Source organism: Ruditapes philippinarum, unplaced genomic scaffold (genome assembly GCF_026571515.1).
Source record: "Ruditapes philippinarum isolate M1 unplaced genomic scaffold, ASM2657151v2 ctg1362_1_1_1_1, whole genome shotgun sequence".
In the NCBI taxonomy this organism is placed as follows: Eukaryota; Metazoa; Mollusca; class Bivalvia; order Venerida; family Veneridae; genus Ruditapes; species Ruditapes philippinarum.
The window spans coordinates 747,892-773,731 of record NW_026859423.1 but is presented as its reverse complement, the minus strand read 5'-3'; the positions used below and the strand labels follow the sequence as shown (position 1 = coordinate 773,731).

Here is a 25,840-nt window from a genome sequence, read left to right as displayed (position 1 = left end):
GAATTTTAAGGGATTACAATAAGGACTAAAATTGAACTGCTAATAGTAACTGTGAGTGTTGGTCAGACTGCATGGATGTGCCTGGCTCTATGAGTGGTGGCAAAGGCTTAATCTCATTCAGTTCCAACTGTTTAAGGGATATAAATTGTTTGTTGCAAAATGATTAAAAGTAGGAATTGAACTTCTGTCTGATATTCATCATGAAAACTTTAAATTGGCTGATTTACTAATTGCCAGAAGTGTAACATAATGGCAGAATCATACCCATGCAGTGCTGAGAGTTGATTATCTAATTCATTGTAGCTTTTTAGAGATCTGAATTTTTGTCTTCTTGCAGGAAATTTTATTATTTTATTAGCCCTGTATTTGAAAATTTACCAGAAACTAAGGGTTTAAAAAATATCTAAATAACAAAGCAATTTATTAATGGTAATATTAAGTGGTTTTTTTTCTCCCTCTTTTCCTTTTATGACATTTTTAGCTTATTATCTTTCCCCTATTAGTTTTAACCAGCCACATCTGACTTTAAGGGATAAAACTCAGGATTTGTCTAATGAAAGGATGTCAGACTTCCATTAAGAAAGTTTCCTCACAAGGCTATATTCTGTGAAGATTATTGTTAGGTCACTCTGCACTTTTGTTTTATTGATTCCCTTTTTGTGATATCTGCCATACATCTGTGAATATCTACCACAACATCTACCAGAGCTTTGTGATTATTTTATCAGACCACCTTATTATCAGAAATTTATTCATACTATAGAATGAATGTTTACAACTTTAAAGATTAATTAGGGTTGTTTTTTGAATGTCATTTTTTTTCTTGGACACTATTTTATTGTACGAATGCATGTTTGTAATTAAAAACCTTGTTTTACATTCACTCCATTTAATCTAAAATGCTTTTTACCAGAAAATTTTTGTTTCTCGGCATGTAATTAAGTTACATGTGAGGGTTGCTCGATAAATTTGCGGAATGCATTAAAAAAGTTAAAAAAAATGCTTTTCTAAAAATAAAATCAAACACTACAAATGAATTAATTTATCTTCTGTTTTAACATCAGAAATAATAGAACTATATATTTCTTACATAACAATAATAAAGGTCATATATTTTGTGCTTTCACCTCTGGTTACTCAACAGGAGGCTGTCAGAATGATGGGGTGTGGGGATTGTAGTGATGAAGAATAAGTTTTCAATGGTCCTTTGCTACTGCACCTGAGAATAAGTGGTCAAAAATTTAATGAAATTTGTTTAAGATATAAAATTTTTTTTTTAAAGTTGAAAAATAAAACCCTTAATTTAGTAAATATACAATCCTGTAACTATAATATCATTGTTATTTTAGATCATTTTGAATACCTTGAGAATTATACTTTTCATTCACAGTGCTATCATCCTGGACCTGATGGTGTAGCGTTACCAATATTAAGGCATTGGAAACTTTCCAGGATTGTCATTAAAATTTCATGAAAATTTAATAGTTGAAAAGCTTTTAGCTCAAAATGTGAATTCTAATATTGACGTGACTATAAAGATACCAAAAAAAAGCTAATTGTCAATCTTCTAATATAGTGTTTTGATTTGTTGAATTCTCCCTCTAATAAGCAATGGAAAGATCTAAAGTTCGAAATCCAAATGAAGAGAAGTCAATTTCAAAAGTTATAAACAGCTAGGTAGGTGTTAATAAAACAGGATGTAGGACAACTTTAAAATCATTACTAATATAGTTTTTGGTGACTAAAATATATCGCCCCATTAAAGCAAAAAGGTACCAAGCAACATTTTAGCCAAAAATGACTTTTTAACATTTTTCATTATGTTTTAATGTTATCTTTAATCTGTAGAAATATCTCTGTAGTATCATGTTTATTTACAGACATATAAGGTTATGTAAAAAGGTACAATGTCAATATTTTCCCATTTAGTAATGCAAAAAGGTACCATATGCATACCAGTTTGAGCAAAAAGGTACCAAGCGTCACATAGTACCTTTTTGCATTGAATGACTTTATAAGTTTTGAGCACTTATTTTAATGCAAAAAGGAACCATGTGTCACATGGTCCCTTTCTGCACACAAAGAATTTACAACCCTAAAGATTATTTTATATAACAAATTGTTTGCTTGGTACCTTTTAGCTTTTTAATGAATACACATCTAGATGTTGATAAGGACATCAAATATAACAATATATCCCAGAGTATTGTTTCTGTTTTAAATTGAGGAATGATAACAGAGTGAAGATAATGATAGTGTATAAATGACTTCTTTACATTGGACGTAAAAAGAAAAGCAATGGACTATACTCTTGCCAACAAGAAACATGAGGCATATGGAAGGAGAAACATGACAGGGAAGCGTACATCTGCAAATAAACTAGAATTGGTGAAACAGCATAAAGAGTAATTATACAAGAAAAAAACTGAAAGAAACAATACCTATCCCATGACTTAAACATTAAAAGATGCGGAAACTGTGAAAAGAAGGAAATAAATGTTAAGTAACATATGTATAGGAAGATCTTTTGTGAAAATTACACACCATCCTTTTACAAGAAAGACCAATGTTCATTATGCACACTGTACAATAGAAGAAGGCAGTAGTCACACTAGATGGCACGGTCAAGGAAAAATAATTATATTGAATATCAAAAACTGAAGGAAAATGCAAAAGAAGAAAAGGCTAAAAAAACTGGAGCAAAAGTCACACATGCGTTAATGTTGCATGTTTTGATCTCAAGGCCGTCGGAACAACCCCTTGTTCATTAGTGAGTGAGCTTTTCTATTCAAGGAAACTCTGTTGCTACACATCTTGACAGTATTTTTCTTAGGAGACAAAACTGTTGTATGTCATGTATGGGATAAAACTAACTGCAAAGAGGGGCATGTGAAATACCTTCCTGCTAAATAAAAAGTTTAAAAACCCTTTTCTATTTGTCAGAGTGGTAATGCCAAATAAGTTAAATATTTTTTTCAGATTCATATAGGGGACAAAACAGAAATTGATTCGTAGCTGCGTCTCTTCCTTTATATTATCACAAGTTCCAAATTTAAGATTGATCATCCACAAATTTCTTGTATTTGGTCACTCACAGATGGAGTGATACTTTGACTATTGAAGGGGCAAAAAAAATAATGCCTGTATAATAATGTATCATTCAGTTGTGTTGCCTTACTTTTTGTACAAAAAGAAATAATCACAAAATAGTTTCATAATTATTATGCCACTTAACCAACAAACAAGAAAGAAAAGGGTTATGTCACGATGAATTCACATGAGAATGATTCTGATTTTAAATAACAAATATTGTTAGACATATTGACATAGGCATTAAGATTGATCACACAGGACAACTTTCAAAACATGCAGTGTCATATTTACTGAAAACACAATAATTTCAGATTATTATTTGCATCATTGTATAATAAAACTGTAACCAAATGATACTTTTTGTTAATATTGTTGGGACAAAAAGGTGCCAACTGCCATATGGTACCTTATTGGGATATATTTTACAGCAAATGTTTAAAATCATACAATGCAAAAAGGGGCCAAGTGATCATATGGTACCTTCTTGCATTTGTCGGTCAAAATATTTATTAGTGCAAAAAGGAACCATTTCCTTTAATTGATTAATTATCACTAATTAGTAATGTATAAGCTTTCCAACTTTTTGAGCATGTACATTTCAATATGATCTAAATATATGTGAAGTTGCTCTGCTAGGTTGTAAATACCTGATTTGATATGGAACTTCCAATCTTTAAACGTGATTTTCTCGAAAACATGAAAATGTCACTTGGTACCTTTTTGCTTTAATGGGGCGATATTGCCTTACTTTATTTTGCTATGCTCCCTGTATCGGAGAGCTGGAGTGCAAGAAAGAGAGAGTGAGAAAGTGTAAGGTGACCTTGTTATTTAACCTACAGTATGTGTCAGGTTGTATTGATCTTCAAAAAGGAGAGAGAGAAATGAAGTAATATTGGGTACAGGTTTTAGAGAGCTGTTGATGCTGTTGTGCTCCTTGTTAGTGTAACTATTTATTATGGTATAGCGCATGGCGATACTTAAAAAATGGAGATGCCGTAAATATAATGCACCAAACATATAACTTAACCTAAATTATAGGTAAATAAATAATTTCCCTGTTATATCGGCATGACGATATAAAATACTGTTTGACATCTATATATAAAACACTGTTCGTGTGTCCTTTATTGTTTTTTTTTTTTCTTCTCTTGTGTCAGAATGACATTTAAGTCTCAGAATGTAAAGAGGTGCTATATATATATATATAATTATTCAGAACATAAGTTATTAGAAAAAGGTAATATATAAAGAGAGGAGGTAACTGTTGCTAGTATTGATTTGAATTTGATCTATAGTAGCTATTGGCTGGTTTTAACATCTACAAGTATTAGATTTATTTATCGCAAGATTTGTTAAAAGTATCGATGTTTATTGTCGGCTTTTAGTGTTATATTAAAGACGTAAGGAATTAACGTGGTGAATTTTATGAATATGTGAATATATTTAAGAGAGGAATTAAGACTAAAGTTACTCAACTGTGAAATTAAAACATAACAAATCTAGTGCATGTGAAGAGTGTACTGTATATAAGTCAGTTTGACATTATGAAAGTCTATAAATAAACTTCAAATATAAAATCACATAAATTACATATAAATATATGTGATACTACAAGATACTAGTGTGATTTTAAATTTTAAAGAGGGATTTAACAAAATGGATGTACATTTGATTATAGAAGATGTGTGTTTAATGGATCATTTATTGGTAAATATTCATACTAAAAAACTGATGGGATATAATATTAGTACTGTTTTCTTGTTCAACAACTTCATGGTGAGGAATGAGTAAATTTCCCCCCCTCCCCCATTTAAAAAAAATTTAAAAAATGGAAAAGAACTTGAAGGTGATGCTTCTGAAGAGAGAAAAAGAAAATGCATATGAACATAATTATACATGTCTGCTTTGTAAATTGTTTTTCCATATTTTTTTCAAGAACATTGTCAAAGCATTAATTTATGTCATAACTTTTTTCAAATGAGCTTTAAATTATCAAGACTCCCAACTAGATTGGCCCTGACTAAATATCTAAATACCAGTAATGGTGTAAAATAATAATCAAATTTTGTATCAGAAATAAAAATTTTAACTGCTTTTATGACAAGTATAATTACATTTTTTCCAGAACTTCCTGTTTTCAAACTAGATACTATAGATGTAGAAAGTGACTAAACTTAATTGCTTATAAATTAAATAGTTTATTTATAAAACTTTTTATGAAAAAGGTAACTTAAAACAAATAGTTTATAATTATATAAACTACTTAAGGATAAAGTTACTGTAAACAGAATTAATAGCGTTGATTGATATAATTGCTTGAAAACAGGATTGTGTGTGTTTTACATTATTTGAAAAATAGTAGACTGCTTCCCATATAATAACTTTATAATGAGTATTTTGATTGTTTCACCTGAAAAACTGCAAAGTATATAATATTTACAGTAACCCATAACCTGCTAAATTTCTTAAATGGACTTGTACAGCTCATTTAGTTGGAACTGACCGGATGTCAAGATGAAAATTTAAAATATAATTATAGTCAAGAGCCAGTGGCACCAGTCACTTTCTGTTTTACCCAGGTGAAATGCGTACCATGGTCAACATAGTATTTCATGGATTTTGATATCTGAACATGTTATTTCTTGGTCGTCAGTGAAAATCCATCAAATGCCATGGTCACATCATGGTCTAAGTGCTGAGTATGACCATGTAATCATGTTATAACATGGTCATTCTGCATATCTGAGTACTTACTTATCATGAAAAACCATGGTCTACCATGTAACATTAAAATTACAGACCAAAAAGAAAAAAAATATGTTGACCTTTCTGGGGTTTGAACCCATGGCCCTAAGTTTCATTGTATTTTACAGTAGTTCTAGTCTATTTGAATACTCTTCAAGCCAGGGTAAACCTTACCACAATGCAACAGTTAACAATGCGTCCTAAACCAGTGTGATTGTGATTAAGCAATGTAAGGTTTAAGGCCCTGTCAACTTCACATCTTGATTAAGTTTCTTTTCTTTACCAGTTGATTCTCACTCTATTGAGTATGTAAATAACTTTGATAAAGTTTTTTATTGGGGTGTGGTAGGGTAGGGGCAGGGTGAGCGGGGGGGGGGGGGGAGGGGGTAGGAGCTTATTTTAGGGTGTACAGAGTGTGAAGTTCTAAGGAAGCTTTAAGCTTATGGATCTGTTCCTAGAACTAACCAGTGCAAAGCCTTGAGTGTAAATTGCTTCATATGGGGTTTAAACCCACATGACCAGCATTTATAGATTACTATTAGGGGCATATTATACACTCTGCCATACCATCACATTGTGGCCTTATTTTGATCAATTGTATGGAATTATATAATGGAAATCTTTGATTTTTTTTCCATAAGAATATATTCTGGGCAGACTCTTTAGGCTATTATAGTTTCACATGCTATATTGCTGTTAGAAAGAATTGTATATATCAAAATGACCTATAAAGTAAAGATTGCATACAAAACTTATTTTTAAATTTAGTGCCTTAAAATTCTAATAGCGTTATTTATTAAATGTGGGAGTATGATCTACATGTATATTGATATCCTGAAAGTGCAGTTTTTGTCTGAACAACTTTTATGTGTGAATATATATTACCCATATTAACATAAGTAAAACTCATAATAAATGAGTTAATACATTCAATCTGGTTTTGATCCTTTATTCAAAATGTCATTTTAGAGCAGCCTTTTTCATCAAGAACCTAAAAAAAACCCAGTTCTCATTTTCCATGTTTTTTTTGCTCAGGTTCTGTGTACTATCTCTTGTTGATTTACTCTCCCATACTTTCTGGCTTTTTATGACATTATATTCATCCAGGAGTCTTAAAAAGTGTTTAAATTTCAGACCCTTTCTCAAAAAGTGCTAAAAAATGAAAATTAGTGCTAAAAGTGTTAAGCCATTACCAAGCATTTACTCGAAAGTAAAAAACTATCATTCTTAATTTAGTTGTTTCCTCTATTTTCAGTTTTGAATGAAAGTGAAGGGCAAGTGCATCAAGGTTACCATGGTAATCACATGTACCTAGACAACATGGTTCTCGGCTCCCCAACAGGATCCATGCTACCTATGGATGCAGATATACATTTAGGAGGCCCTGATATGAATTACGACATGCACATGACTATGGGCGAAAGGGCAATTACATCTAGCACAGGAAACGACCCCAAGAAGAAAAAAGGGGCGGGTATTGTTGGAAAGAGTATAGAGGAGGAGTTGTGTAGGATTTGTGGAGACAGGGCCTCTGGATATCATTATAATGCACTCAGTTGTGAAGGCTGCAAAGGTTTGTTAAATTTTTTCTGCAGATTCATGTGTAAGACTTTATAACATAGGTTAACTTTAGTGTCAACAAAATGTTGGTAGCTGATTTGTCAGCCCTGTGAGGCTGTGACACAGGCATAAGTTTAATCAGTGACATCTGATCAGAAGTCTGTATTGACCTTTTTGCACTGTTGAAAGACGCTTTTCTATTTAACTGAGATTTAACTGTCTTAACCTTTAACCTACAGAAAAGTGAAGTGAATTTGCAGCCTTTGTCACAAGTATAGAGTCAGGCCGACCTGTACACTCATGCAGTCTAACCAGTCTCTTATTGTTGGCAGCACAACTTTTGTATTTTGATACTTTAATCCCTTGGATTTAAAATGGACTGTTCAAATTCAAAGCAGGGCAAGTCCATTACATAAATACAGCAGGGTTAGGGGTAAGAAGCGCATGGAACACGGCTCAAGATCATGGCAGGCTTAAAATTAAAAGTCAGAAACAAAATATATTTTTCCTTCATTAGAAAGGGCAAACATGGGTTTCATAGTGTGTAAACAATGGTTTCAGAGTAATAATATCTGTCATATTTTGCGGTTTGGATCGGAATATCCGTCCCGAGGTGATCCGCCCATTGGGCAGTAACGAGGCTTGACGAGTTATCGCCCATGGGCGGGTGACCGAGGGACGGATATTCCGATCCGAACCGCAAACATATGTCAGATATTTTTTCTTGCATATTCTACCATATTCCATTATATTTTAAATTCTTTATCTTTATTTTCAATGAAAATTTATATCATTACAACCCTAACTACTTTCATTCAACAGTGTATGAATTACAAAATTATTCATAACGGTAAAATGACGTCATCTTTATCGTGCCATTGTACAGCATGCGACTCATCTGGAACCCCCCATGCCAGATGAAATTTTCGGCATGGGTAAAACTAACGGAAACGCCAGTCTGATATGCAAGAATATTTAAGATGCTAATCACTGTGAATATGAAGTAATGTGTTACAAAAGTAGCAAAATGTAAACAAACTAGTAATTTGACTTCCATACAAAATACTAAACCATTTACCAGTACTTGTTGAATGCTAACAAGCAACAGGAGCAAGATGGTTCAGGTAACTAGCAAATAAGTAACTTTTTTGAAACTTTAACAGGACATCAAAAATCAAAATGATTTTGAGAAAGAAAGATAAAAGCATTTCTGGGGCCTTAAGTAGTAACATCAAGAAAACCAGACACATCAATTTGTCAGGGCAGTATGACCAGTCTCTATACTGTGGTATCATTGATATTTTTGTTCCAGTGGATTTTCAATACAGATTTGAATAGATTTTATGATATAATTAAATGTCTGGAATTGATGAAAAAACATAAAGAAGGCAGATGCTTTGTCAAAAAGATGTGTCTATGCAGTCATTACTAAATTCAAATATCTATTGAAAAAAAACAAAACAATTACTTTTGGTTAGAAAACCCCCCATAGGGATTGTATTAATAATTATAAACAATATAAATAATATACAATATCATTTTTTTATGCTCAAAACATATAATTTAATGATTTAACCATGATAACAAGTGTGATGATAGAGTATAGATAATTATATATGATATTATGATGTATTATCAGTCAGTATATCATTGATAATTGCGTTGGACAACTATAATAGTACCCCTGCATTTGTGAGGAAATGGTCTGTTAAAAAAGTACACTATTGGACATCAGTTAATTAAGTGAAGTCATACAGGAAAATCTGTTGCATGTTATTGTAGAAGGCAGATTAAAACGCAAGCTGCCTCCTGGTTTAAGATTGTTTAAGATGTAGGGCACATGTCGAGTTTAAATAGCTTGTTTAATGTGTTTATGCAGTCATAGTCTGGCCTGTTGATCTTAGCATACTTTACATCAATAGTGAAAGTAATTCAAAATCAATACTGGAACCTGATTGACTTTATAAAGCCCCAAAATATCATAGGTCTAACCAGACTTATATAGAAAAAAGCAAGTTTTTGGTTTAATCAATAATATTTAAAATTATTCAACATAATTATTGTAAGTATATATAGGTCCCATAAAAATGACCTTTACACAGAGACCTTGTGTTTGTCACTTGAAATTTATATTTTCTCTAATGTAAAGTCCTAAAGTCTTCAGAATTTTGCTATTGTTTGATCTTATTTAAAGCAGCATGCCAACACATTCATAATAATTTTCAATAAAGATATGAAAATGTATCTTAAAGAAAAATATTTTAAAGTGACACTGACTGCAAACAGCACTAACAATACTTGTAAAATGCTAAAAAAACTAGTCCTTCTGTGTTAGTCTCCGTGTAAAATTATGGTGATAAATGCTATAAAATCAGCTATAAATCGCACATGTAAATTATTGCTTGCATCTTTAATATTTTTATGTAATGTAAAACTGTAGTACATTTTTCTTAAGTTTGACTTTGTTTTTTGATTCATTTGGAGGCATGCAACTTAAAGTTTGGGCAGATCCGCACCCTTCCTCCCCACCCCCCCCCACCCCCAACATTTCACTGGTTAATAATCAGCCATATTGTTATACAAAACTACATCTCTGTTATACATTAGTATTCCTGCCATTCTAGTTTGTATGTTACTAGGTAAAGTAGCATTAAATGTCAGATTTATGTACTGCCCTGATGACTGTTCCTGGGTTTCTGGGTGTGAAGTACTCACCTGTTCTATAGTGTAAAGTGAACTGCCACAATAAATCTATGTAAATGCTGCTTTATGACACTGTTGGATCATAACATAGTATTACAACTTCAACTTATTAGAAGGTTAACTCTTTTTGAAATGCTTTTATTACAGACCTTTGGGGAAAAATAAGCCAAATTATGAAGTGATTCGATCAAAGTAAGAAATTCGAAAATATTGGTTAAAAGTTCACCTTCAGCAAAAAAAGCATAATATTAGACACTTTTTATGCCCAAAATTCTTGCAAAAATATGTTTATTGTAAAATTTGGTAGTAATATAATGCCAATGAACATAATGCAGTATTATTAATTTCAAAGAGAAATGATATTATAGAGAAAAATAAGTGATATAATTATATTAAATTTTGTGTTGTGATATTTAGTATGTTTGTGTTCTGGTAACACGATAACATAAGTAAATTGAATCACAGTGCTGTAGGTACATATTCCACATCTATTGCATAATATTACTGAAACATCTTTATGATTGCATAATTATGTGCATATGTACTTTCTTTGGATATGGATAGACATTACATTTTTACAGAATATAAATGCCCTTTGTTTGTATGTTGTATGTCATTGTGTTTGTGCAATTCTGTTGGTATGTGACCTTAACCCTCAAATTTAAATGAAGGGCCTATTCCCCTATCTGTGAAAAAAAAACTTACTGTTTGTATTGAGCCTTTCTTATATAATGTTTACTTGGTATATGTTACACATATTAATGCATTCTGTTGCACTTTATGTAATAATATAAAAATTTATCCCGTTGTTATTTATACTGGTAATTTTATAGCTTTTTACTTCTGGCAGCCAACACTGTGCATAATATCTTACATTATAACTTTCTTAAAGCCGGGAGGGGGGGGGGGGTGATTTATTATTAATGCTTTATTTCATGTGAATAAAGCTTTGTACCAAACATATACTAGTTAACTTATTATTATACTTACTTATTATTATACTTACTTACAGCTTTATATAGAAGAAAAGTTAATTAGTTTATGGCATATTTAATGTTAACCTTTGCTGCATTTTGGATGAATTGCATCCAAGACTATTTGAATATTTGTTTTTATATTACCACATGTTGTCAACATAGTCTGAATATAAAGTATCTTCTGACAATTAATTTTGTTCTTCACACCTGTGACTGGGATTCTACAGACACCAGGTTTTTATTGGTCCAGAATCAATCGCCATTATCTTAGTTTAAAACAAAATGCTTCCAATGAAAAAATATGAGGAAAAAAATTTCAAGTTAAATGTAAATGCAGGTCTTGTTATGTTTCATTTGTAAACCCATTATTACTGACCTTAATTTAATAAATAAAGTTGACAAAATCTTCACTTAAACTCAAGTGCTGAGATAATTGCTAGATATACATGTATATATAATCAGCACATCAAAGTTTTAATTGATGATTGCAAAACAATAAAACTTCATCTTCAAACAATCATGCCAATTATGGCTTAGGGGTTGCCTTTATTGTTTAAGGCATAATAATTGCAGCCAACTGCATGTTTGTAAGAGGGGAACTTAATAGGTTGGAACAACTGGAGTTTATGCACCTTTTGGCTCCAGCAGGTGAGGTGGTTTAGCATATTGGTGTTGCTTGATGTTTGTAACAGGGGAAGTAAGTCAAATTCATCTTTTCTGTTTCGGTGCCCATTTAAAGACCTATGCTGCGTTGGTGTGCTGTAAAATCCGAACAAAATGAAGTCAAACAATCCCTCTTAGTATGTAATAGATTCATTTCTTTATATTTCTCCTTTATTTATGCTACTGAGCTTTATTTCTGTTTTTGCTATTATTATTTTGCGGCTAAAGTTCATTGTTGAAAACATTGTTCGGTTGAACTCCTAATATGATATTAATAGAGGACACTTCTGTTTATTGTCATGGTTTGTTACATGGCATAGAAATCTTGCCTGATCACATATTTTCAGGTTTAGCACATGCTAATTATACCTATTTAGGGCCTCCTTTGTCGGTGTGAAATTGGCAGTTAATTAGCACATGCTTTATAATTAATTTAAGCCAAGAGTGCTGGAACTAAAAGTTTACAATGTTTTTCATGACAAGGTTCTATTCTATTGGCTGACATACTGTGTTTAAGAAAGATGGAGGCTTTGCAAGCATATTTTAGATATATTTATGCTGCAGGGTAACAGTAAAAAGCAGAATTTATCACTGTTCAGCTTTTGTAGAACGACCGTAATATTGGAGCAATACACTAACATTTTTTTCCACAGTCCTCCACCTCTGAGCAGGCTCCTCATTATGATGGACCAGTCTTGTAAGAATTTTTACTGTTTGACAAAAGTTGATAGAAAAATGCTCTTAATTGCTAACATTCTGTAATAAATATTTATTTTTGCTACATGTATTATTTTAAAGAGAGACTTGATGGTAATGATACAAAAATAGAACATAAAAGAGTCCTTAAATTAAGCTCAGAATAATTTTTCCTCTATAAAATTCATTACTCTTAACTACAGTTACAACACAACATTGAATTACTTTAATAATATTTTTTCTGTGCACTACAGGTAATCCAATTTGTGTAATATGTGTCTGTCAAAGCGAAATATAGAAACATATCAGGGCTTGAGTTTAAAGTTTTGATGCTAGTGTGAGAATTACAACTTACAATGATTACAATAATGTAGGAAAACATCTGAACACCTCAACTCTTACGTTTTTGGTTCGATGCCTTCTGGTTTCCCTGCTGGTGTGGCTAGATTGTGTTGGGGTACGTGCTACATTCTGTGAATGTTGCTGTGCCTTGTTGGTTGTTGTTCTAACTTTCTATGTATGTTAAGTGCAAAAAAGTTTTCATTATATGAAGCCATGAAGTTTGTGTCAACTGTATAATTATATAGGTAGTCATAACAAAAGCTAATCCCAATATGTCTGTCCATCATGTGGTACTTTCATGTTTTCTGTTTGTCTCTTTATGTGGAGTGAAATTAATGTATTAATCTCTTTATCCTGTCAACCTTTATACCCTGGTAAATATCTTAATTCAATGTCTCCATTCTTTCAATTTGTACAAGACCGTTCTATAATTTTTAGGATAAATTTCTAAATTTGTGTAGATTAAAATTAATAGTGATCAGGCCATCCTTAAAAAAATGTTTGTTTGCAGTAACCCGACCCAGAATTTTCAAGGTGGGTAGGTAGGTCGATTTTTTTTTTTTTTTTTTTTTTTTTTTTTTGAACTGTACTCCCAAATAAACATGGAATTTCAAAATGCTGGACAATTTATGCTTTGATAATCTGGTAACAATTAATAAATTAATAAATGAATTCTAATTTAGTAAGACCTACATTTTATTTCTTCTATTAACCTTTAAAAGAACAAAAAGAAAGCACAAGGCACAATTTTCTGATTCAAATAAAAATTTTTTATCCAGACCATGAAAAAAACTTTTGAGTAGGGGCAAATTTTGTGAGTCGGTCGCGTTACTGCAAACAAACATTTTTTTAAGGATGGCCTCAGTGCAGACCATCATATTGGTGCTGTCTCTGTTTGCATGAGTAAGATTCTGTAGCCACCATCTTAGCAATTCTTACATTTGGGATTATTATAGCTTCCACATGAAAACTTTCTCTTCTGGTATCATCTGTCAATGATCTCTTTGAAATAAATCCCTATGAATATTAATGATAGTTTGTTTGTCCTTTTTTCTGCTGAAAGAAGGTCAGACTTTTTTGTGATGTTTTACTTAAAACATTTTTTTAAGACTAGAAATGAAACCTTTATTTCCTAATGGCCTAGTGTTAAGATATACCAGTACAATTTTCAAAATATGCTGTTTTATGTTTATTGTTTGTTTGAACTTTTTCTTCAGGATTAGCAGGAATTCAGATGACTTTTTTCATGATAATTCTGCTTTTATAATAAAGGCCTCCCTGAAATTTTATTTTTCAGGATTTTTTAGAAGAAGTATCACTCGAGGAGCATCATACCACTGTAAATATGGTGGTAACTGTGAAATGGATATGTGGATGCGACGGAAATGTCAGGCGTGTCGACTCCGGCGATGCCGTGAAGTTGGAATGAAAGAAGAGTGTAAGTTGCCTATGATATTTTGTTAACGAAACAGTACATGTTTACTTGTAATTAGGATGCACGAGTTAATGTGCCTGTCTAAAAAACTCTTTAACAATAATATAATGATTATAACATTACCCTTGTGTTATTATGCCCCCACAATGTGGGAGCATATAGCGTTGCACTTGTCCGTCCGTCCGTCAGTCCGTACGTCCCAAAATCTTGTGAACGCAACTCCTCTTAAACCGGATGGCAGATTTTGCTTAAACTTACAGGGATGAACAACCTTAATGTGTAGATGGTAGTAAAGGAAGGAATTTTTCGCTGCGACCAAATTTAACAGAATTATGGCCCTTTGTTGATTTTTTCACTATATACTATGTAGAAATTTTGTGAACGCAACTCCTCTTAAACCGGATGGCAGATTTTGCTTAAACTTACAGGGATGAACAACCTTAAGGTGTAGATGGTAGTAAAGGAAGGAATTTTTGCTGCGACCAAAATTTAACAGAATTATGGCCCTTTGTTGATTTTTTCACTAAATATACTATGTAGAAAGATTTTTGTGAATGCAACTCCTCTTAAACCGGATGGCAGATTTTGCTTTAACTTACAGGTATGAACAACCTTAGCAATGTGTAGATGGTAGTAAAGGAAGGAATTTTTTGGCTGGCGACCAAAATTTGTCAACAGAATTATGGCGCCTTTCGTTGAATTTTTTCACGTATATACTATGTAGGAAATTGTTGTGAATGCAACTCCCGTAAAAAACGCGGATGGCAGATTTTGCTTAAAACTTACAGGGAATGAACAACCTAATGTGTATGATTGCCAGTAGGAAGGAATTTTTGCCTGCAACCAAATTTAACAGAATTATGCCCCTTTGTTGATTTTTAGTTTTCAACTTGTGGCACATGTAGTCCATAAAAATATTTGACCTAGAGTGCATAAGAGTGACAGAACAGGTGGCGTGTGGCGGGGCATTCCGTGTCCTATGGACACATTTCTAGTTTTATCAGTTTTGAATAATGGAGCCTAGAAATTTTGTGCATGTAAATATTTTTCTTACACTTGTATACGAATTACAAAGAATAGGGTAAGATGGCAAAGTTCTTTCCTGCTTTTAAAGTATATACAAATACCTTAAAATATAACACAAGTTAATTTTTATATATAATATTATGCTGCAGAAATGATTGATAAAATTAAAAATTGAAAATGCTTGTGATAGTATATTGCCTTAAAGCTAATGGAGCATGCACAAAATTATATCTCAACAGTTAAAATCATAATATTTTTTTCTGAAAGTTTACATACAAAATTCATGTGTGTTATATAAACGAGACATTCTATGTTATAATTCTTTCGAGAATCGACTCTGTGAAAATTGACAAACAAAATAATTTTACTGTCTATTAATTTATAAAAATATTTCACAGAATGATATTAACAATTTACAGTTTTGCCGTGTTGGGCTTTCTTTAGGGATTCTGTTTTTCTCTATTTTAAGCTTCGTACCCATTAAGCTTCATACCCTTAAAAGCATAAAATACATAAAAAGGAAACCCCTCAATACCTCTATATGTAAATTAGTAAAGCAGATCTAAAACCAATCTTCCATATTATGACATGAATGTCACTGACATACTATAAATAGGTCTTTAACGCTGTTTTGAAAAAAGCTTAACAGTGATATAATGTTCTTTTCCAAGACAAGTAATTATTGAAATACTTAAATTTATACAACACAGAATTGTTTTTCCAACAAATAAATAAAAGCTGAAGGGGCACTTTAAAGATTTTCTTTTTAAAGAAGATTCTTAGAATCTTCAAAGGATTCAAACCTCCAAAACCTGAGTGGTCGGGTGATCAACCCAAAGATGAAAAAGTTTAATGTTATATATGTATGTCCGACATGCAATAGCAACCACCTTGACAGAAAGACCACAGATTGTGTCAATATGTCACTGTTGACTACCTTTTCTTCGTATTTTTCAATGTGCACAGTATATGTGTAAATAAGACTGATTTGCAAGACATGCTGTGAACAAAAAAACTTTGCCAAATTCCTTTGACAGGGTCTTCTGAGTTTAGCTGTACTCTGTATTGAACTTATGTTGAATGTTTTTCTCAAGATATTGTTGTATTATTTTGTTCACAGGTCTTTTATCAGAGGAACAATGTAAAGCAAGAGATGTGCGTAGGAAACAAAAATCCACAAAAGTGAAAAAAAATTCAGAATCAGTGAACAGTCCTGAATCAGTGGTGGACAAATACGAAGATGTTGACAGTAAAGAGAAAGTGAAAGTGAAAGCTAATATTAGACCTGAGACTATAATTGATAACGAGCCACTATTACGTGTAAAGGAAGACACTAAAACATTAGTTGAAAAAGTTGTTTTCCTTCAAGATAAATACGAGTTTCCAGATGAAGCTGTCATTAAATCAGTTAACGTAAGTATCAATTTTTTTTTGAAAGGGTAAAAAATTAAGTCCAATGGTGATAACAAAAAGTTGATAATCTTTCTTCTTCTAATCAAACAAAGTTGCCCACTTGGCATCTACAATCAATGCTGTGTAAAACCAGTGGTCTTCTAACAGCATATGAATGTTTGATTAAAACTATATAACAGTGCGTTTTTTCCCTCACCCTTAAATCAATCTCTCGGTGACTTATAATAATGCTTTTCAAATATTCATTGAAATAGAGTGTACATTAATAACACATGCAAAAGAAACTGAAAAGCATTTTAAAAAATTGTTGTGATAAATTTTGGTCTGTAATGTTACATAATTAAACATTGTCTAAAGTGTAGACTGTAACAAGTCGAGTGAATTACAACTAATGAATATTTGCGGTCTTATAGTATGTCACTATGTCATGGCTAAATTACTACAGCATGCCCTAATGCTGTAGGATGATAATTTGGTTTCTGCGTGAAATTGGGAAAATTCTAATTGCTGTTAATCCTTGCTTATAAATTCTGTGACACCATGTCTTATGTTGTAATCTATGAATAAGGCTATGATCTGTCTCACCTATATCTGGTATAATGTTATCGATATTTGTTATACAGTATATAATTTATGTACATGAACAGAAATGTCAAGTTAATGCCTTTGATCAATACATACTTCCAACAATCAGTATTTCTACTAGAATTATATGATTAGCCCTTGCTACCAGTATAAAGCCAGGGTAGCATTTGCCTGTACGTCTCATCACCTTAATGCAGTAACAGGTTAACTCCTTTTTAATTTATAAGGTGTTAACCCATTACTGCACTAAGGTGACAAATTCTGCACTGTCTTTACCAGGCAGGCTCTTTGCTGTTTGTATCTTTCAATGTTGGTGTCCCTTAAACTTGTAATGGATTGTTTCAAATTAAAATTAATAAATTCAACAAAGGCAACGAAGCAAGGTAATATATGCACTGATGCTTCAGTATATCATTTTATAATTATTATTTGGTGCAACGATGTGTAAATTATTAAGTCTTAAGTATTTTTGTGCAATGATGTAGAAATGTTATCTCATGATTTTAACTCCCCTAGGTACTAGATATTGCAGGTAGACAGGAAATAGTACATTATTCAAACCCCAACACACTCACTAAATTTTTGTAATCAATTTGCCTCAATTCTTTGAATTTGAAAAACAAATTTCAAAATATTGACAAAGCCTTGAAAGTTAATAGTTTATAGTCAAGCCAATGAATACTCAATGTCTGTGCAAACTTCCATCCCTAAATACAATAATACTTGGTGCCCTCGACTTGCCTATTTAATCACATTTGTAGGGCTAAATTAGGATTTCTACAGCTAACATGATTGTACTCCCAGTTCTTTATACAGGTTTGTTAATTAGACCCGTTCCCTGTTAGAAATATTCTTACATTTTTTTACAAAAAAAACTAAAACAAAAATGTAATTGATTTTAAAGATTCTTATTTTAGATGATTTTTTCTCCCCTTTTGACAAAATTTAAGGTGTGAAAAAAATTCCACCCTGTCCAGACAAATACCTGTTGGGTGAGAAGTGAACTTATACCATGGTACCATGATGTATTTTGGGGAAAATTCACAGTCTGGTCATAAGACATTTAAGATATTTCACAAGGCTCTAGCATTAATAATTGAAATATTCATGTTTGTGTAAAAATTGTGTGTACTTTTATTTAGTGATCAATTATTAAAATTAGAAATTTCATGTCAAAATTCTCCTAGAAATTTTCCTTGCTTTTTTTTACTGTTATAATTCATGCATGCATACTTAAGAGAGCATTAAAACATTTTCTGTTAAGAAACCTTTGTCAGTCAGTGATGATTATGTCTGGTAAAGCAAGACTTTCTCGCAAAGAGAAAGCCTAATGGTATATTTATAAGCTGATTATGAAGATAAGAACTGCTTGACACAGAAAATAATATCTGCCGATAAATCAATCGATCAGTCTCCACTTTTGCCACATACACTTTCTTACCTTTCTTATTTTCTGTAACAAAGCATAGCTAGGTTGAGGGGGGGGGGGAGGTGATGACAAAAAAGTTTGAAAGTATAGGGAATAGTGTACAGACTACAAGATCAGCAGGCCCTTGACCTTGCGGCACAAATGTGCGGCCTATATACATAACACTTGTTACATGAATAGATTCGGACCGGTGCCAACAGGCTAATAGTTAAAAGAGAAAGAGTGCATAAATGCACTTTCTATGGAGAATAGGGAGAGGCGGAAATGTATAATAAAAAAGTACATAATATACATGAATATAGAAAAATTGGCTCTTCCTTTCGGCATTAGATAATTGAAAAGTCTTAAAACAAAGCTTTATAGTCAGATATATATCTTGTAGGAAATTTTTCAATTTATTTTACGGTTTAAACATGGCTTTAACATATTTTTTAAGCTCGATTGCGAAACAAGTTCTTGCAACTTATATTAATCACTTTCGAGTCCACTTCCTGGAACCTGAACCAGTACTGGTGTCATATGAAGAAACATGGTCGTGACCTGAGTAGGGCTCGAACCCATGATCTCTTGATTGAGATGCAGACACCTTAACCTAACTAGGCCACCTCCTTTTTTATGACAAACAGGGATAGTTTAAATTATAAACCTGTAACTCAGAGAATAATTTTTATTGTTAAAATTATAAGCATTAATATTATATTAAAAATAATAGTAAATAATTTGCATAGTTATGTTGTTATGAAATATTATACAGCTAATTTGTTCCTCGGTACTTTCATACAATGTTGGAAAAGGTAAATTATTTTGATATGTTCATAACAAGAACAGATTTTTATGCCCCCGCCATGTAATGGCCGGGGCATATAGTGTTACCCTGTTCCGTCATTCCGTCCTTCCGTCCTTCCATCCTTCCGTCATTCTGTCATTCCGTCATCATCAGTTTCCGTTCATTATCTTAAGAACGGTTGCATACATTCAACTCAAATTTGACATATGAATATGTCATGACAAAATACAGGTCAAGTTCGAATTTGGTCATGGTTCGATGATTTTTGACAGAGTTATGCCCCTTTTACTTTGAAAATAATGTGAAATTTCAGTTTCCGTTCATTATCTCCCCATCGGTACAACACATTCAACTCAAACTTGACATATGGATATGCCATGACCAAATACAGGTCAAGTTCGAATTTGGTCATGGTTCGATGATTTTTGGCAGAGTAATGCCCCTTTTACTTTGAAAATAATATGAAATTTTCAGTTTCCGTTCATTATCTCCCCAACGGTACAACACATTCAACTCAAACTTGACATATGGATATGTCATTAGAAAATACAGGCCAAGTTCGAATTTGGTCATGGTTCGATGATTTTTGGCAGAGTTATGCCCCTTTTACTTTGAAAATAATGTGAATTTTCAGTTTCTGTTCATTATCTCCCCAACGGTACAACACATTCAACTCAAACTTGACATATGGATATGTCATGACAAAATACAGGTCAAGTTCGAATTTGATCATGGTTCGATGATTTTTGGCAGAGTTATGCCCCTTTTACTTTGAAAATAATATGAAATTTTCAGTTTCCGTTTATTATCTCCCCAACGGTACAACACATTCAACTCAAACTTGACATATGGATATGTCATTAGAAAATACAGGCCAAGTTCGAATTTGGTCATGGTTCGATGATTTTTGGCAGAGTTATGCCCCTTTTACTTTGAAAATAATGTGAAATTTTCAGTTTCCGTTCATTATCTCCCCAACGGTACAACACATTCAACTCAAACTTGACATATGGATGCGTCAAAAGAATGCGCAGGTCATGTTCAAATTTGGTCATGGTTCAATGATTTTTGGCAGAGTTATGCCCCTTTAACTTTGAAAGTAATATGAAATTTTCAGTTTTCGTTTATTATCTCCCCAACAGTACAACACATTCAACTCAAATTTGACATATGGATATGTTTTTGGAATGCCCAGGCCAAGTTGAAATTTGGTCATGGTTCGATGATTTTTGGCAGAGTTATGCCCCTTTCACTTTGAAAATAATATGAAATTTACAGTTTCTGTTCATTATCTACCAGACAGTGTTACATATTCAACTTAAATTTGACATATGGATATGTCAAAGGAATGGGCAGGTCAAGTTGAAATTTGGTCATGGTTTGATGATTTTTTTTGCAGAGTTATGTCCCTTTCACTTTGAAAATAATATAGATACATCTTAGGAATAAGCAGTTTAAGTATGAATTTGGTTGTGGTTCAATGATTTTAGACAAACTTATCTTTCCTGAATGTTGGAAAAATTTTGTACTTTCAGTTTCAGCACTCATACTTTTAGCCATTATTTTGGCTACAAATATGAAATATGTTATTTTTAAAAGGTTAAGACTGAATAATTTCAGTGTCTTGAACATTGTATGAAAATGGTTTGTGTTAACATTTTAAAGTTTTAAGGGCTTTGAACTTAAAATGAAAAAAATAATTAATGCACCATCTGAAATTTTGGCTGCATGCGGGGGCATCCGTGGCATGATGACACATTTCTAGTTTTGTAATTATCGTGCTCATAAAACAGCTATAATATCTCTAGAGACACATTTTTCTTGCTGCAGGATGATGATAAATATATTATGAAGGAAAGTCTCATAATGCTGTTACATTTATAATAACTAAGGTATAGAGTATTTTGTAGAGAATGAGGCACCTACCGGTAGTTGGAAGATATTTATATACAATGTATTTATTACTTTCAACATTCATTGCTCATAGCAAAGTCTCTAATTTGGGACAAGTTTCTGTAAATTTAATATATTACATTGAAAAGTTTCTTACCAGTATATATCAATAAGGTTGCCTAATTTTAGGGTGATAGCACTCTTATAAGTGGATAGGACTACCATTAGGGCACATTTTCCTTAAATCTTTCAAATATTGATATAAACAATAGAAATGTATCATTTGGATATTATTAATTGAAAAAAAAAATTGCCATATTATCAGCAAACATCTGTACTTGTATACATTTCAAGGACAATGTCAGCATAACACCTAAGATATTATGTGTTGAAGTCGAATCAGACAGCTTGCATCTTTGTGCAGTCATTCATAAGCAGGTTAAATAACACAGATTAATAATTTAAACTAGTTTATTCTTAAACTCTATTATAATTAATTGAATTCTAAATGGATTGTTTTAAAATAATACTACATTTCTGTTGTTGAAAACTCTTCAAATAACAAAAATTGGATCAAGATTAGTTGTAAACTGTTTAATGTTGAAACCCCTTTGATTTAAAATGGATAGTCCTGGATTGATATTAAGTTGAAACCCCCATAAATTAGAAATGGATACTGGTAGTTCTAGAAAGAAGGGCAAGTTTATTTTATAAATGAGGTGGTGAACAAGTTTTGGATGTACATAACTTTTTTTTTGGGGTGGGGGGGGGGGGGGAATATGGAAAAATCGGAAATACAGAATTTTTTGTTTCTCTGTTTGCCTGAGATCATGTTGTTGGTTTTTTTTGTAATTTACTGTGATCTGATAAATTGATATAGCACATTTGAAATTCATAGGATCATTGGGAGCTGGAATGTTTCTGAGATATTAATCTTTGCCAATGAATATGTTATAATTTTATTTAGAAATACATTGTAATGCACAAGTAATTACGGAAGGTGTCTGGAATTGTGAATACTTCATATTTTAGTGGATTTGTCCCCAATGCAGACTTTCATTATTTCGCCTATGACTTGGACCAGTTAATTTCCCCCACATCGGCTACTATCAGTTTGAATTCTTTTGGAAATGGTAATACTGATCTGGTCTTAACCCATTACTTCATGAGCATTTTGTGAAAAATGGCTGTTTTCATTGAAAAGTCTCCCGTTACAAGTTCAAATTGCTATAATACTCTAAAAACTGCTTCAACACTAATCAAACTTGGCACAAATGTTGACTGGACAATTGCCCTTGCAACAACATGCTCAGGCTTAAATTTTCTGTTACCATGGCAACGAGGGGACATCTCAAAATTGCCAAAAATCACTATTTTGCGTTGATTTTTTCCATCAAAATTGATTTGAAAGTGCTGCAACTTCTCAATGGATTGAGATAGAGTCAAATGTTTTTCAGCGTTGGTTACACGTTACCTTATGATCAATCTGGGATCATTTACAGCCTCTCACAAGTCCAAAATTTTCTTGGCGATGAGGGGGACTCCGCCCCCCTTCAAACCCCCCCCAAACAGAAGGGGGCACATCCCCCTTCTGGCAACCCCCTGATGTATCTTTTGGTTGGGGGGCCGCGCCGAAAAAGAGGTCACTTTTTTTAACAACATTTCTCAAACAAAAACAAGTGTTTGGGGCCTAAATAAGGCATTTTTTCATCATTTGAGACAACAAAAAGGGGGGGGGGGGTGAAAAAGGCGTTAAAAGGCGTGTATATGAAGTAATGGGTTAATCTTATTGTCATACCAAAACATGCCTTAATGTCGTTGTCATACCAAAATAGGTCTTAATGTAATTGCCATACCATAACATGTCTTAATCTCATTGTCATACCAAAACAGGTTTTAATGCCATTTGTAATACTAAAATAGGTCTTAATGTCATTGTCATACCAAAACAGGCCTTAATGTCAATTTGTCATACTAAAACAGGTCTTAATGTCATTTTCATACCAAAACGGGTCTTAATCTCATTGTCATACTAAAATCTTAACTAAAACAGGTCTTAATATTATTGTCATACGGAAACATTTGATTACATTTAACTTAAACTGAACCCCTTTATTGGGGGTGGGTGAGAGGGGGGGAGGATTTTCTTAGGTGAGGAAACTGTTGATAGTTGTAGATACCAGAAACTGAATAAACAAGTGATTAAAAAATAAAAAATTGTCAGAGTGATCTATACATGACAATGTCATTTGTTAACATCTGGAAGATTAAATCAAACATCATCAACAGCTGTTTTAATCATGTATATGAAAAGTACAAAAATATCATGTATTGAATAGATTTGTTTTCAGAAAGTTTTCCAACATAAAATTGATATTTGTTCAATCGATCATTTGATTGAATGTCATGTTGGTCTGTGTTGTTGATTATTTTTATCTGGACTATCTTAATTAAATGAAACTATCAAGAATAATGTTTGTTTTGAATTAGTATATAAAAAAAAACGAAATCTGTTCTGTTGAAAAACTTGGGTTGAAAAATAAAAATACATGAAATTGAATTGACATTAATTTTTGACTTGCTGATGTTAAACTTGAAGTATGCATATGTTTACTAAAAGCTGATTTAAGTAGTTTTTGACTGTCATGAAGAATTTTAATTATGCCAGCTTTTGTAGATCCAGTCCTTTAATTATTTTAAATGAATACACTTTTCTAAAAAGTCTCACAATACAAATTTTGAGTATTTATAGTCAGATTGCTTTATATGAATATGCTAATAAGTCTAAATAACAAATTTAAGCCCGCCCCGCCTACTTGCAAATCAAGAGAAATCATGAGTCCATATTTTATTTGTAACTATTAAAGTTACATTTAATAAATTTCATAAAAACTAAATAGCGACATTTCATTAATAAATTGGGTTTTATATCGACTCCAGGTCTTATTTTAGTGTCCAAACAACCAAAATGAGTTTTATTAGCATAAAAATAGGTAACCTCATTGTGGCGAAATGGGAAGTACAATTTCTGTTTGCATGAGAAACTCTGCCTTCGGATCATCCGTACATCAGTATTAAATCAACAAACATGACTATAAGTGGCAGTCCTAATTTAACGGTATATTTCTGCATTGTAACAGATGTTTTCATACAAATTTAATCTTTTTACAAGATGATTACTTTTACTGAACCCCAGATTTAGTGCACCGTGAAGCTTAAACGGTTAAAGTGTGTTTGCACCAAGAAAATATCACATTTGCTGTGTTCCGGATAGCAACTATAAAACTGTGACGTAGCGCATACACTCGCTCATTATAGTCTTCATTTGCATGTTAAAATTTGTATACGAACTTTAGTGTTACCGTGGGGTTTCCCGTTTAAAATCCCAATTTATGAACAATATTTGATGAAATTTACAACAAAACTATTAAACAGGTTAATGAAACTGTAGAATGTTTGATTTTTAGGCAGACGACAAAATATTTTGAAATATTTATTTACTGTAACTTTAAGCAATTAAAGAGAAACAAGTCTAGAAGACACCTTTCTAATTTACAATGATTATATAATTTAGAACTAACTGAACAAATACACAAGGAGCAAAATATTAGATATGACATTGAGGGTAACATGTGTGCCTCTCAACTGAGGGGTCATTATAAGGTTCAAGCACTACTCTGTTATTACCATGTTTTCTTATTTTACTCTGGCACTGGTTAATTCTGGTAAAAGGCATCAAGTCTGGTTCAAATAAGTGTCAAGCTTTGTTTCTCTATCAAGCAAAAATAATTTTTTGTAAACAAGGGTAAGCTTGATTAAAACTTTTACTCAGGTACATGTAACTGTTGCTGTTTCCAGTTTTAGATTCCTATGTGCTTCAATTCTGGTGGGAAACAATTGTAAATACTGACAAGTCATTGTAATGTGGTATATGGAGAGTTTTAAACTCACATGATGAATAATTGATGCTATGAAAATATATTAATGATTTGCATTGATTCAATCAAAAGTTTGCTATTCAAGTAAATGGATGGCATAATTATGTCCCATGATATAATACTACATAGATGCCATGCACCTGACAGAGAGTACAGTTATATATAATTAAATTTGGCTGTGATTTTGTACTTTCAGGATGTTTCCGCTGATCTGGTCAACATTGAAGCTGTAGCAGGGGACGCCCTTTTATCTCAGCTTGCCAAAATGACTGTCATCATCACTCATTTAATTGTGGAATTTGCTAAAAATCTACCTGGTTTTACTCGTATTAGTAAAGACGACCAAATTGTTCTGTTAAAGGTTAGTATCGGAGTCTATGTGATTTTATTGTCCCCAACAGAATGACACCAATGTGGCCGAGACACTGGTCACATGTGCAGGGTCAGTTCCCGCCAGCAGAGTTAAAGGATCAGAAACAAAAAAAATTGATATTTGTGATTCAATAGAGAATATTTATTCCTTATTAGAACCTAATTTGATCATTTAAAGCTATT

At 32.3% G+C, this 25,840-nt stretch overlaps 1 protein-coding gene across 3 annotated transcripts in view; it reads left to right on the top strand.

Moving 5' to 3' along the window:
- The window catches only part of LOC132756467 (ecdysone receptor-like), a 64,520-nt gene that overhangs the window by 23,152 nt on the left and 15,528 nt on the right, over positions 1-25,840 (top strand). For 2 of the 3 annotated variants that reach the window (XM_060747545.1, XM_060747546.1), the window contains exons 2-5: positions 7,094-7,411; positions 14,077-14,217; positions 16,361-16,653; positions 25,482-25,646. In XM_060747545.1, the coding sequence (XP_060603528.1) occupies positions 7,094-7,411; positions 14,077-14,217; positions 16,361-16,653; positions 25,482-25,646 (917 nt within the window). Of the gene's footprint in view, positions 1-4,476; positions 4,801-7,093; positions 7,412-14,076; positions 14,218-16,360; positions 16,654-25,481; positions 25,647-25,840 lie in introns of those variants that run through there. The other variant, XM_060747547.1, reaches the window with a different exon arrangement.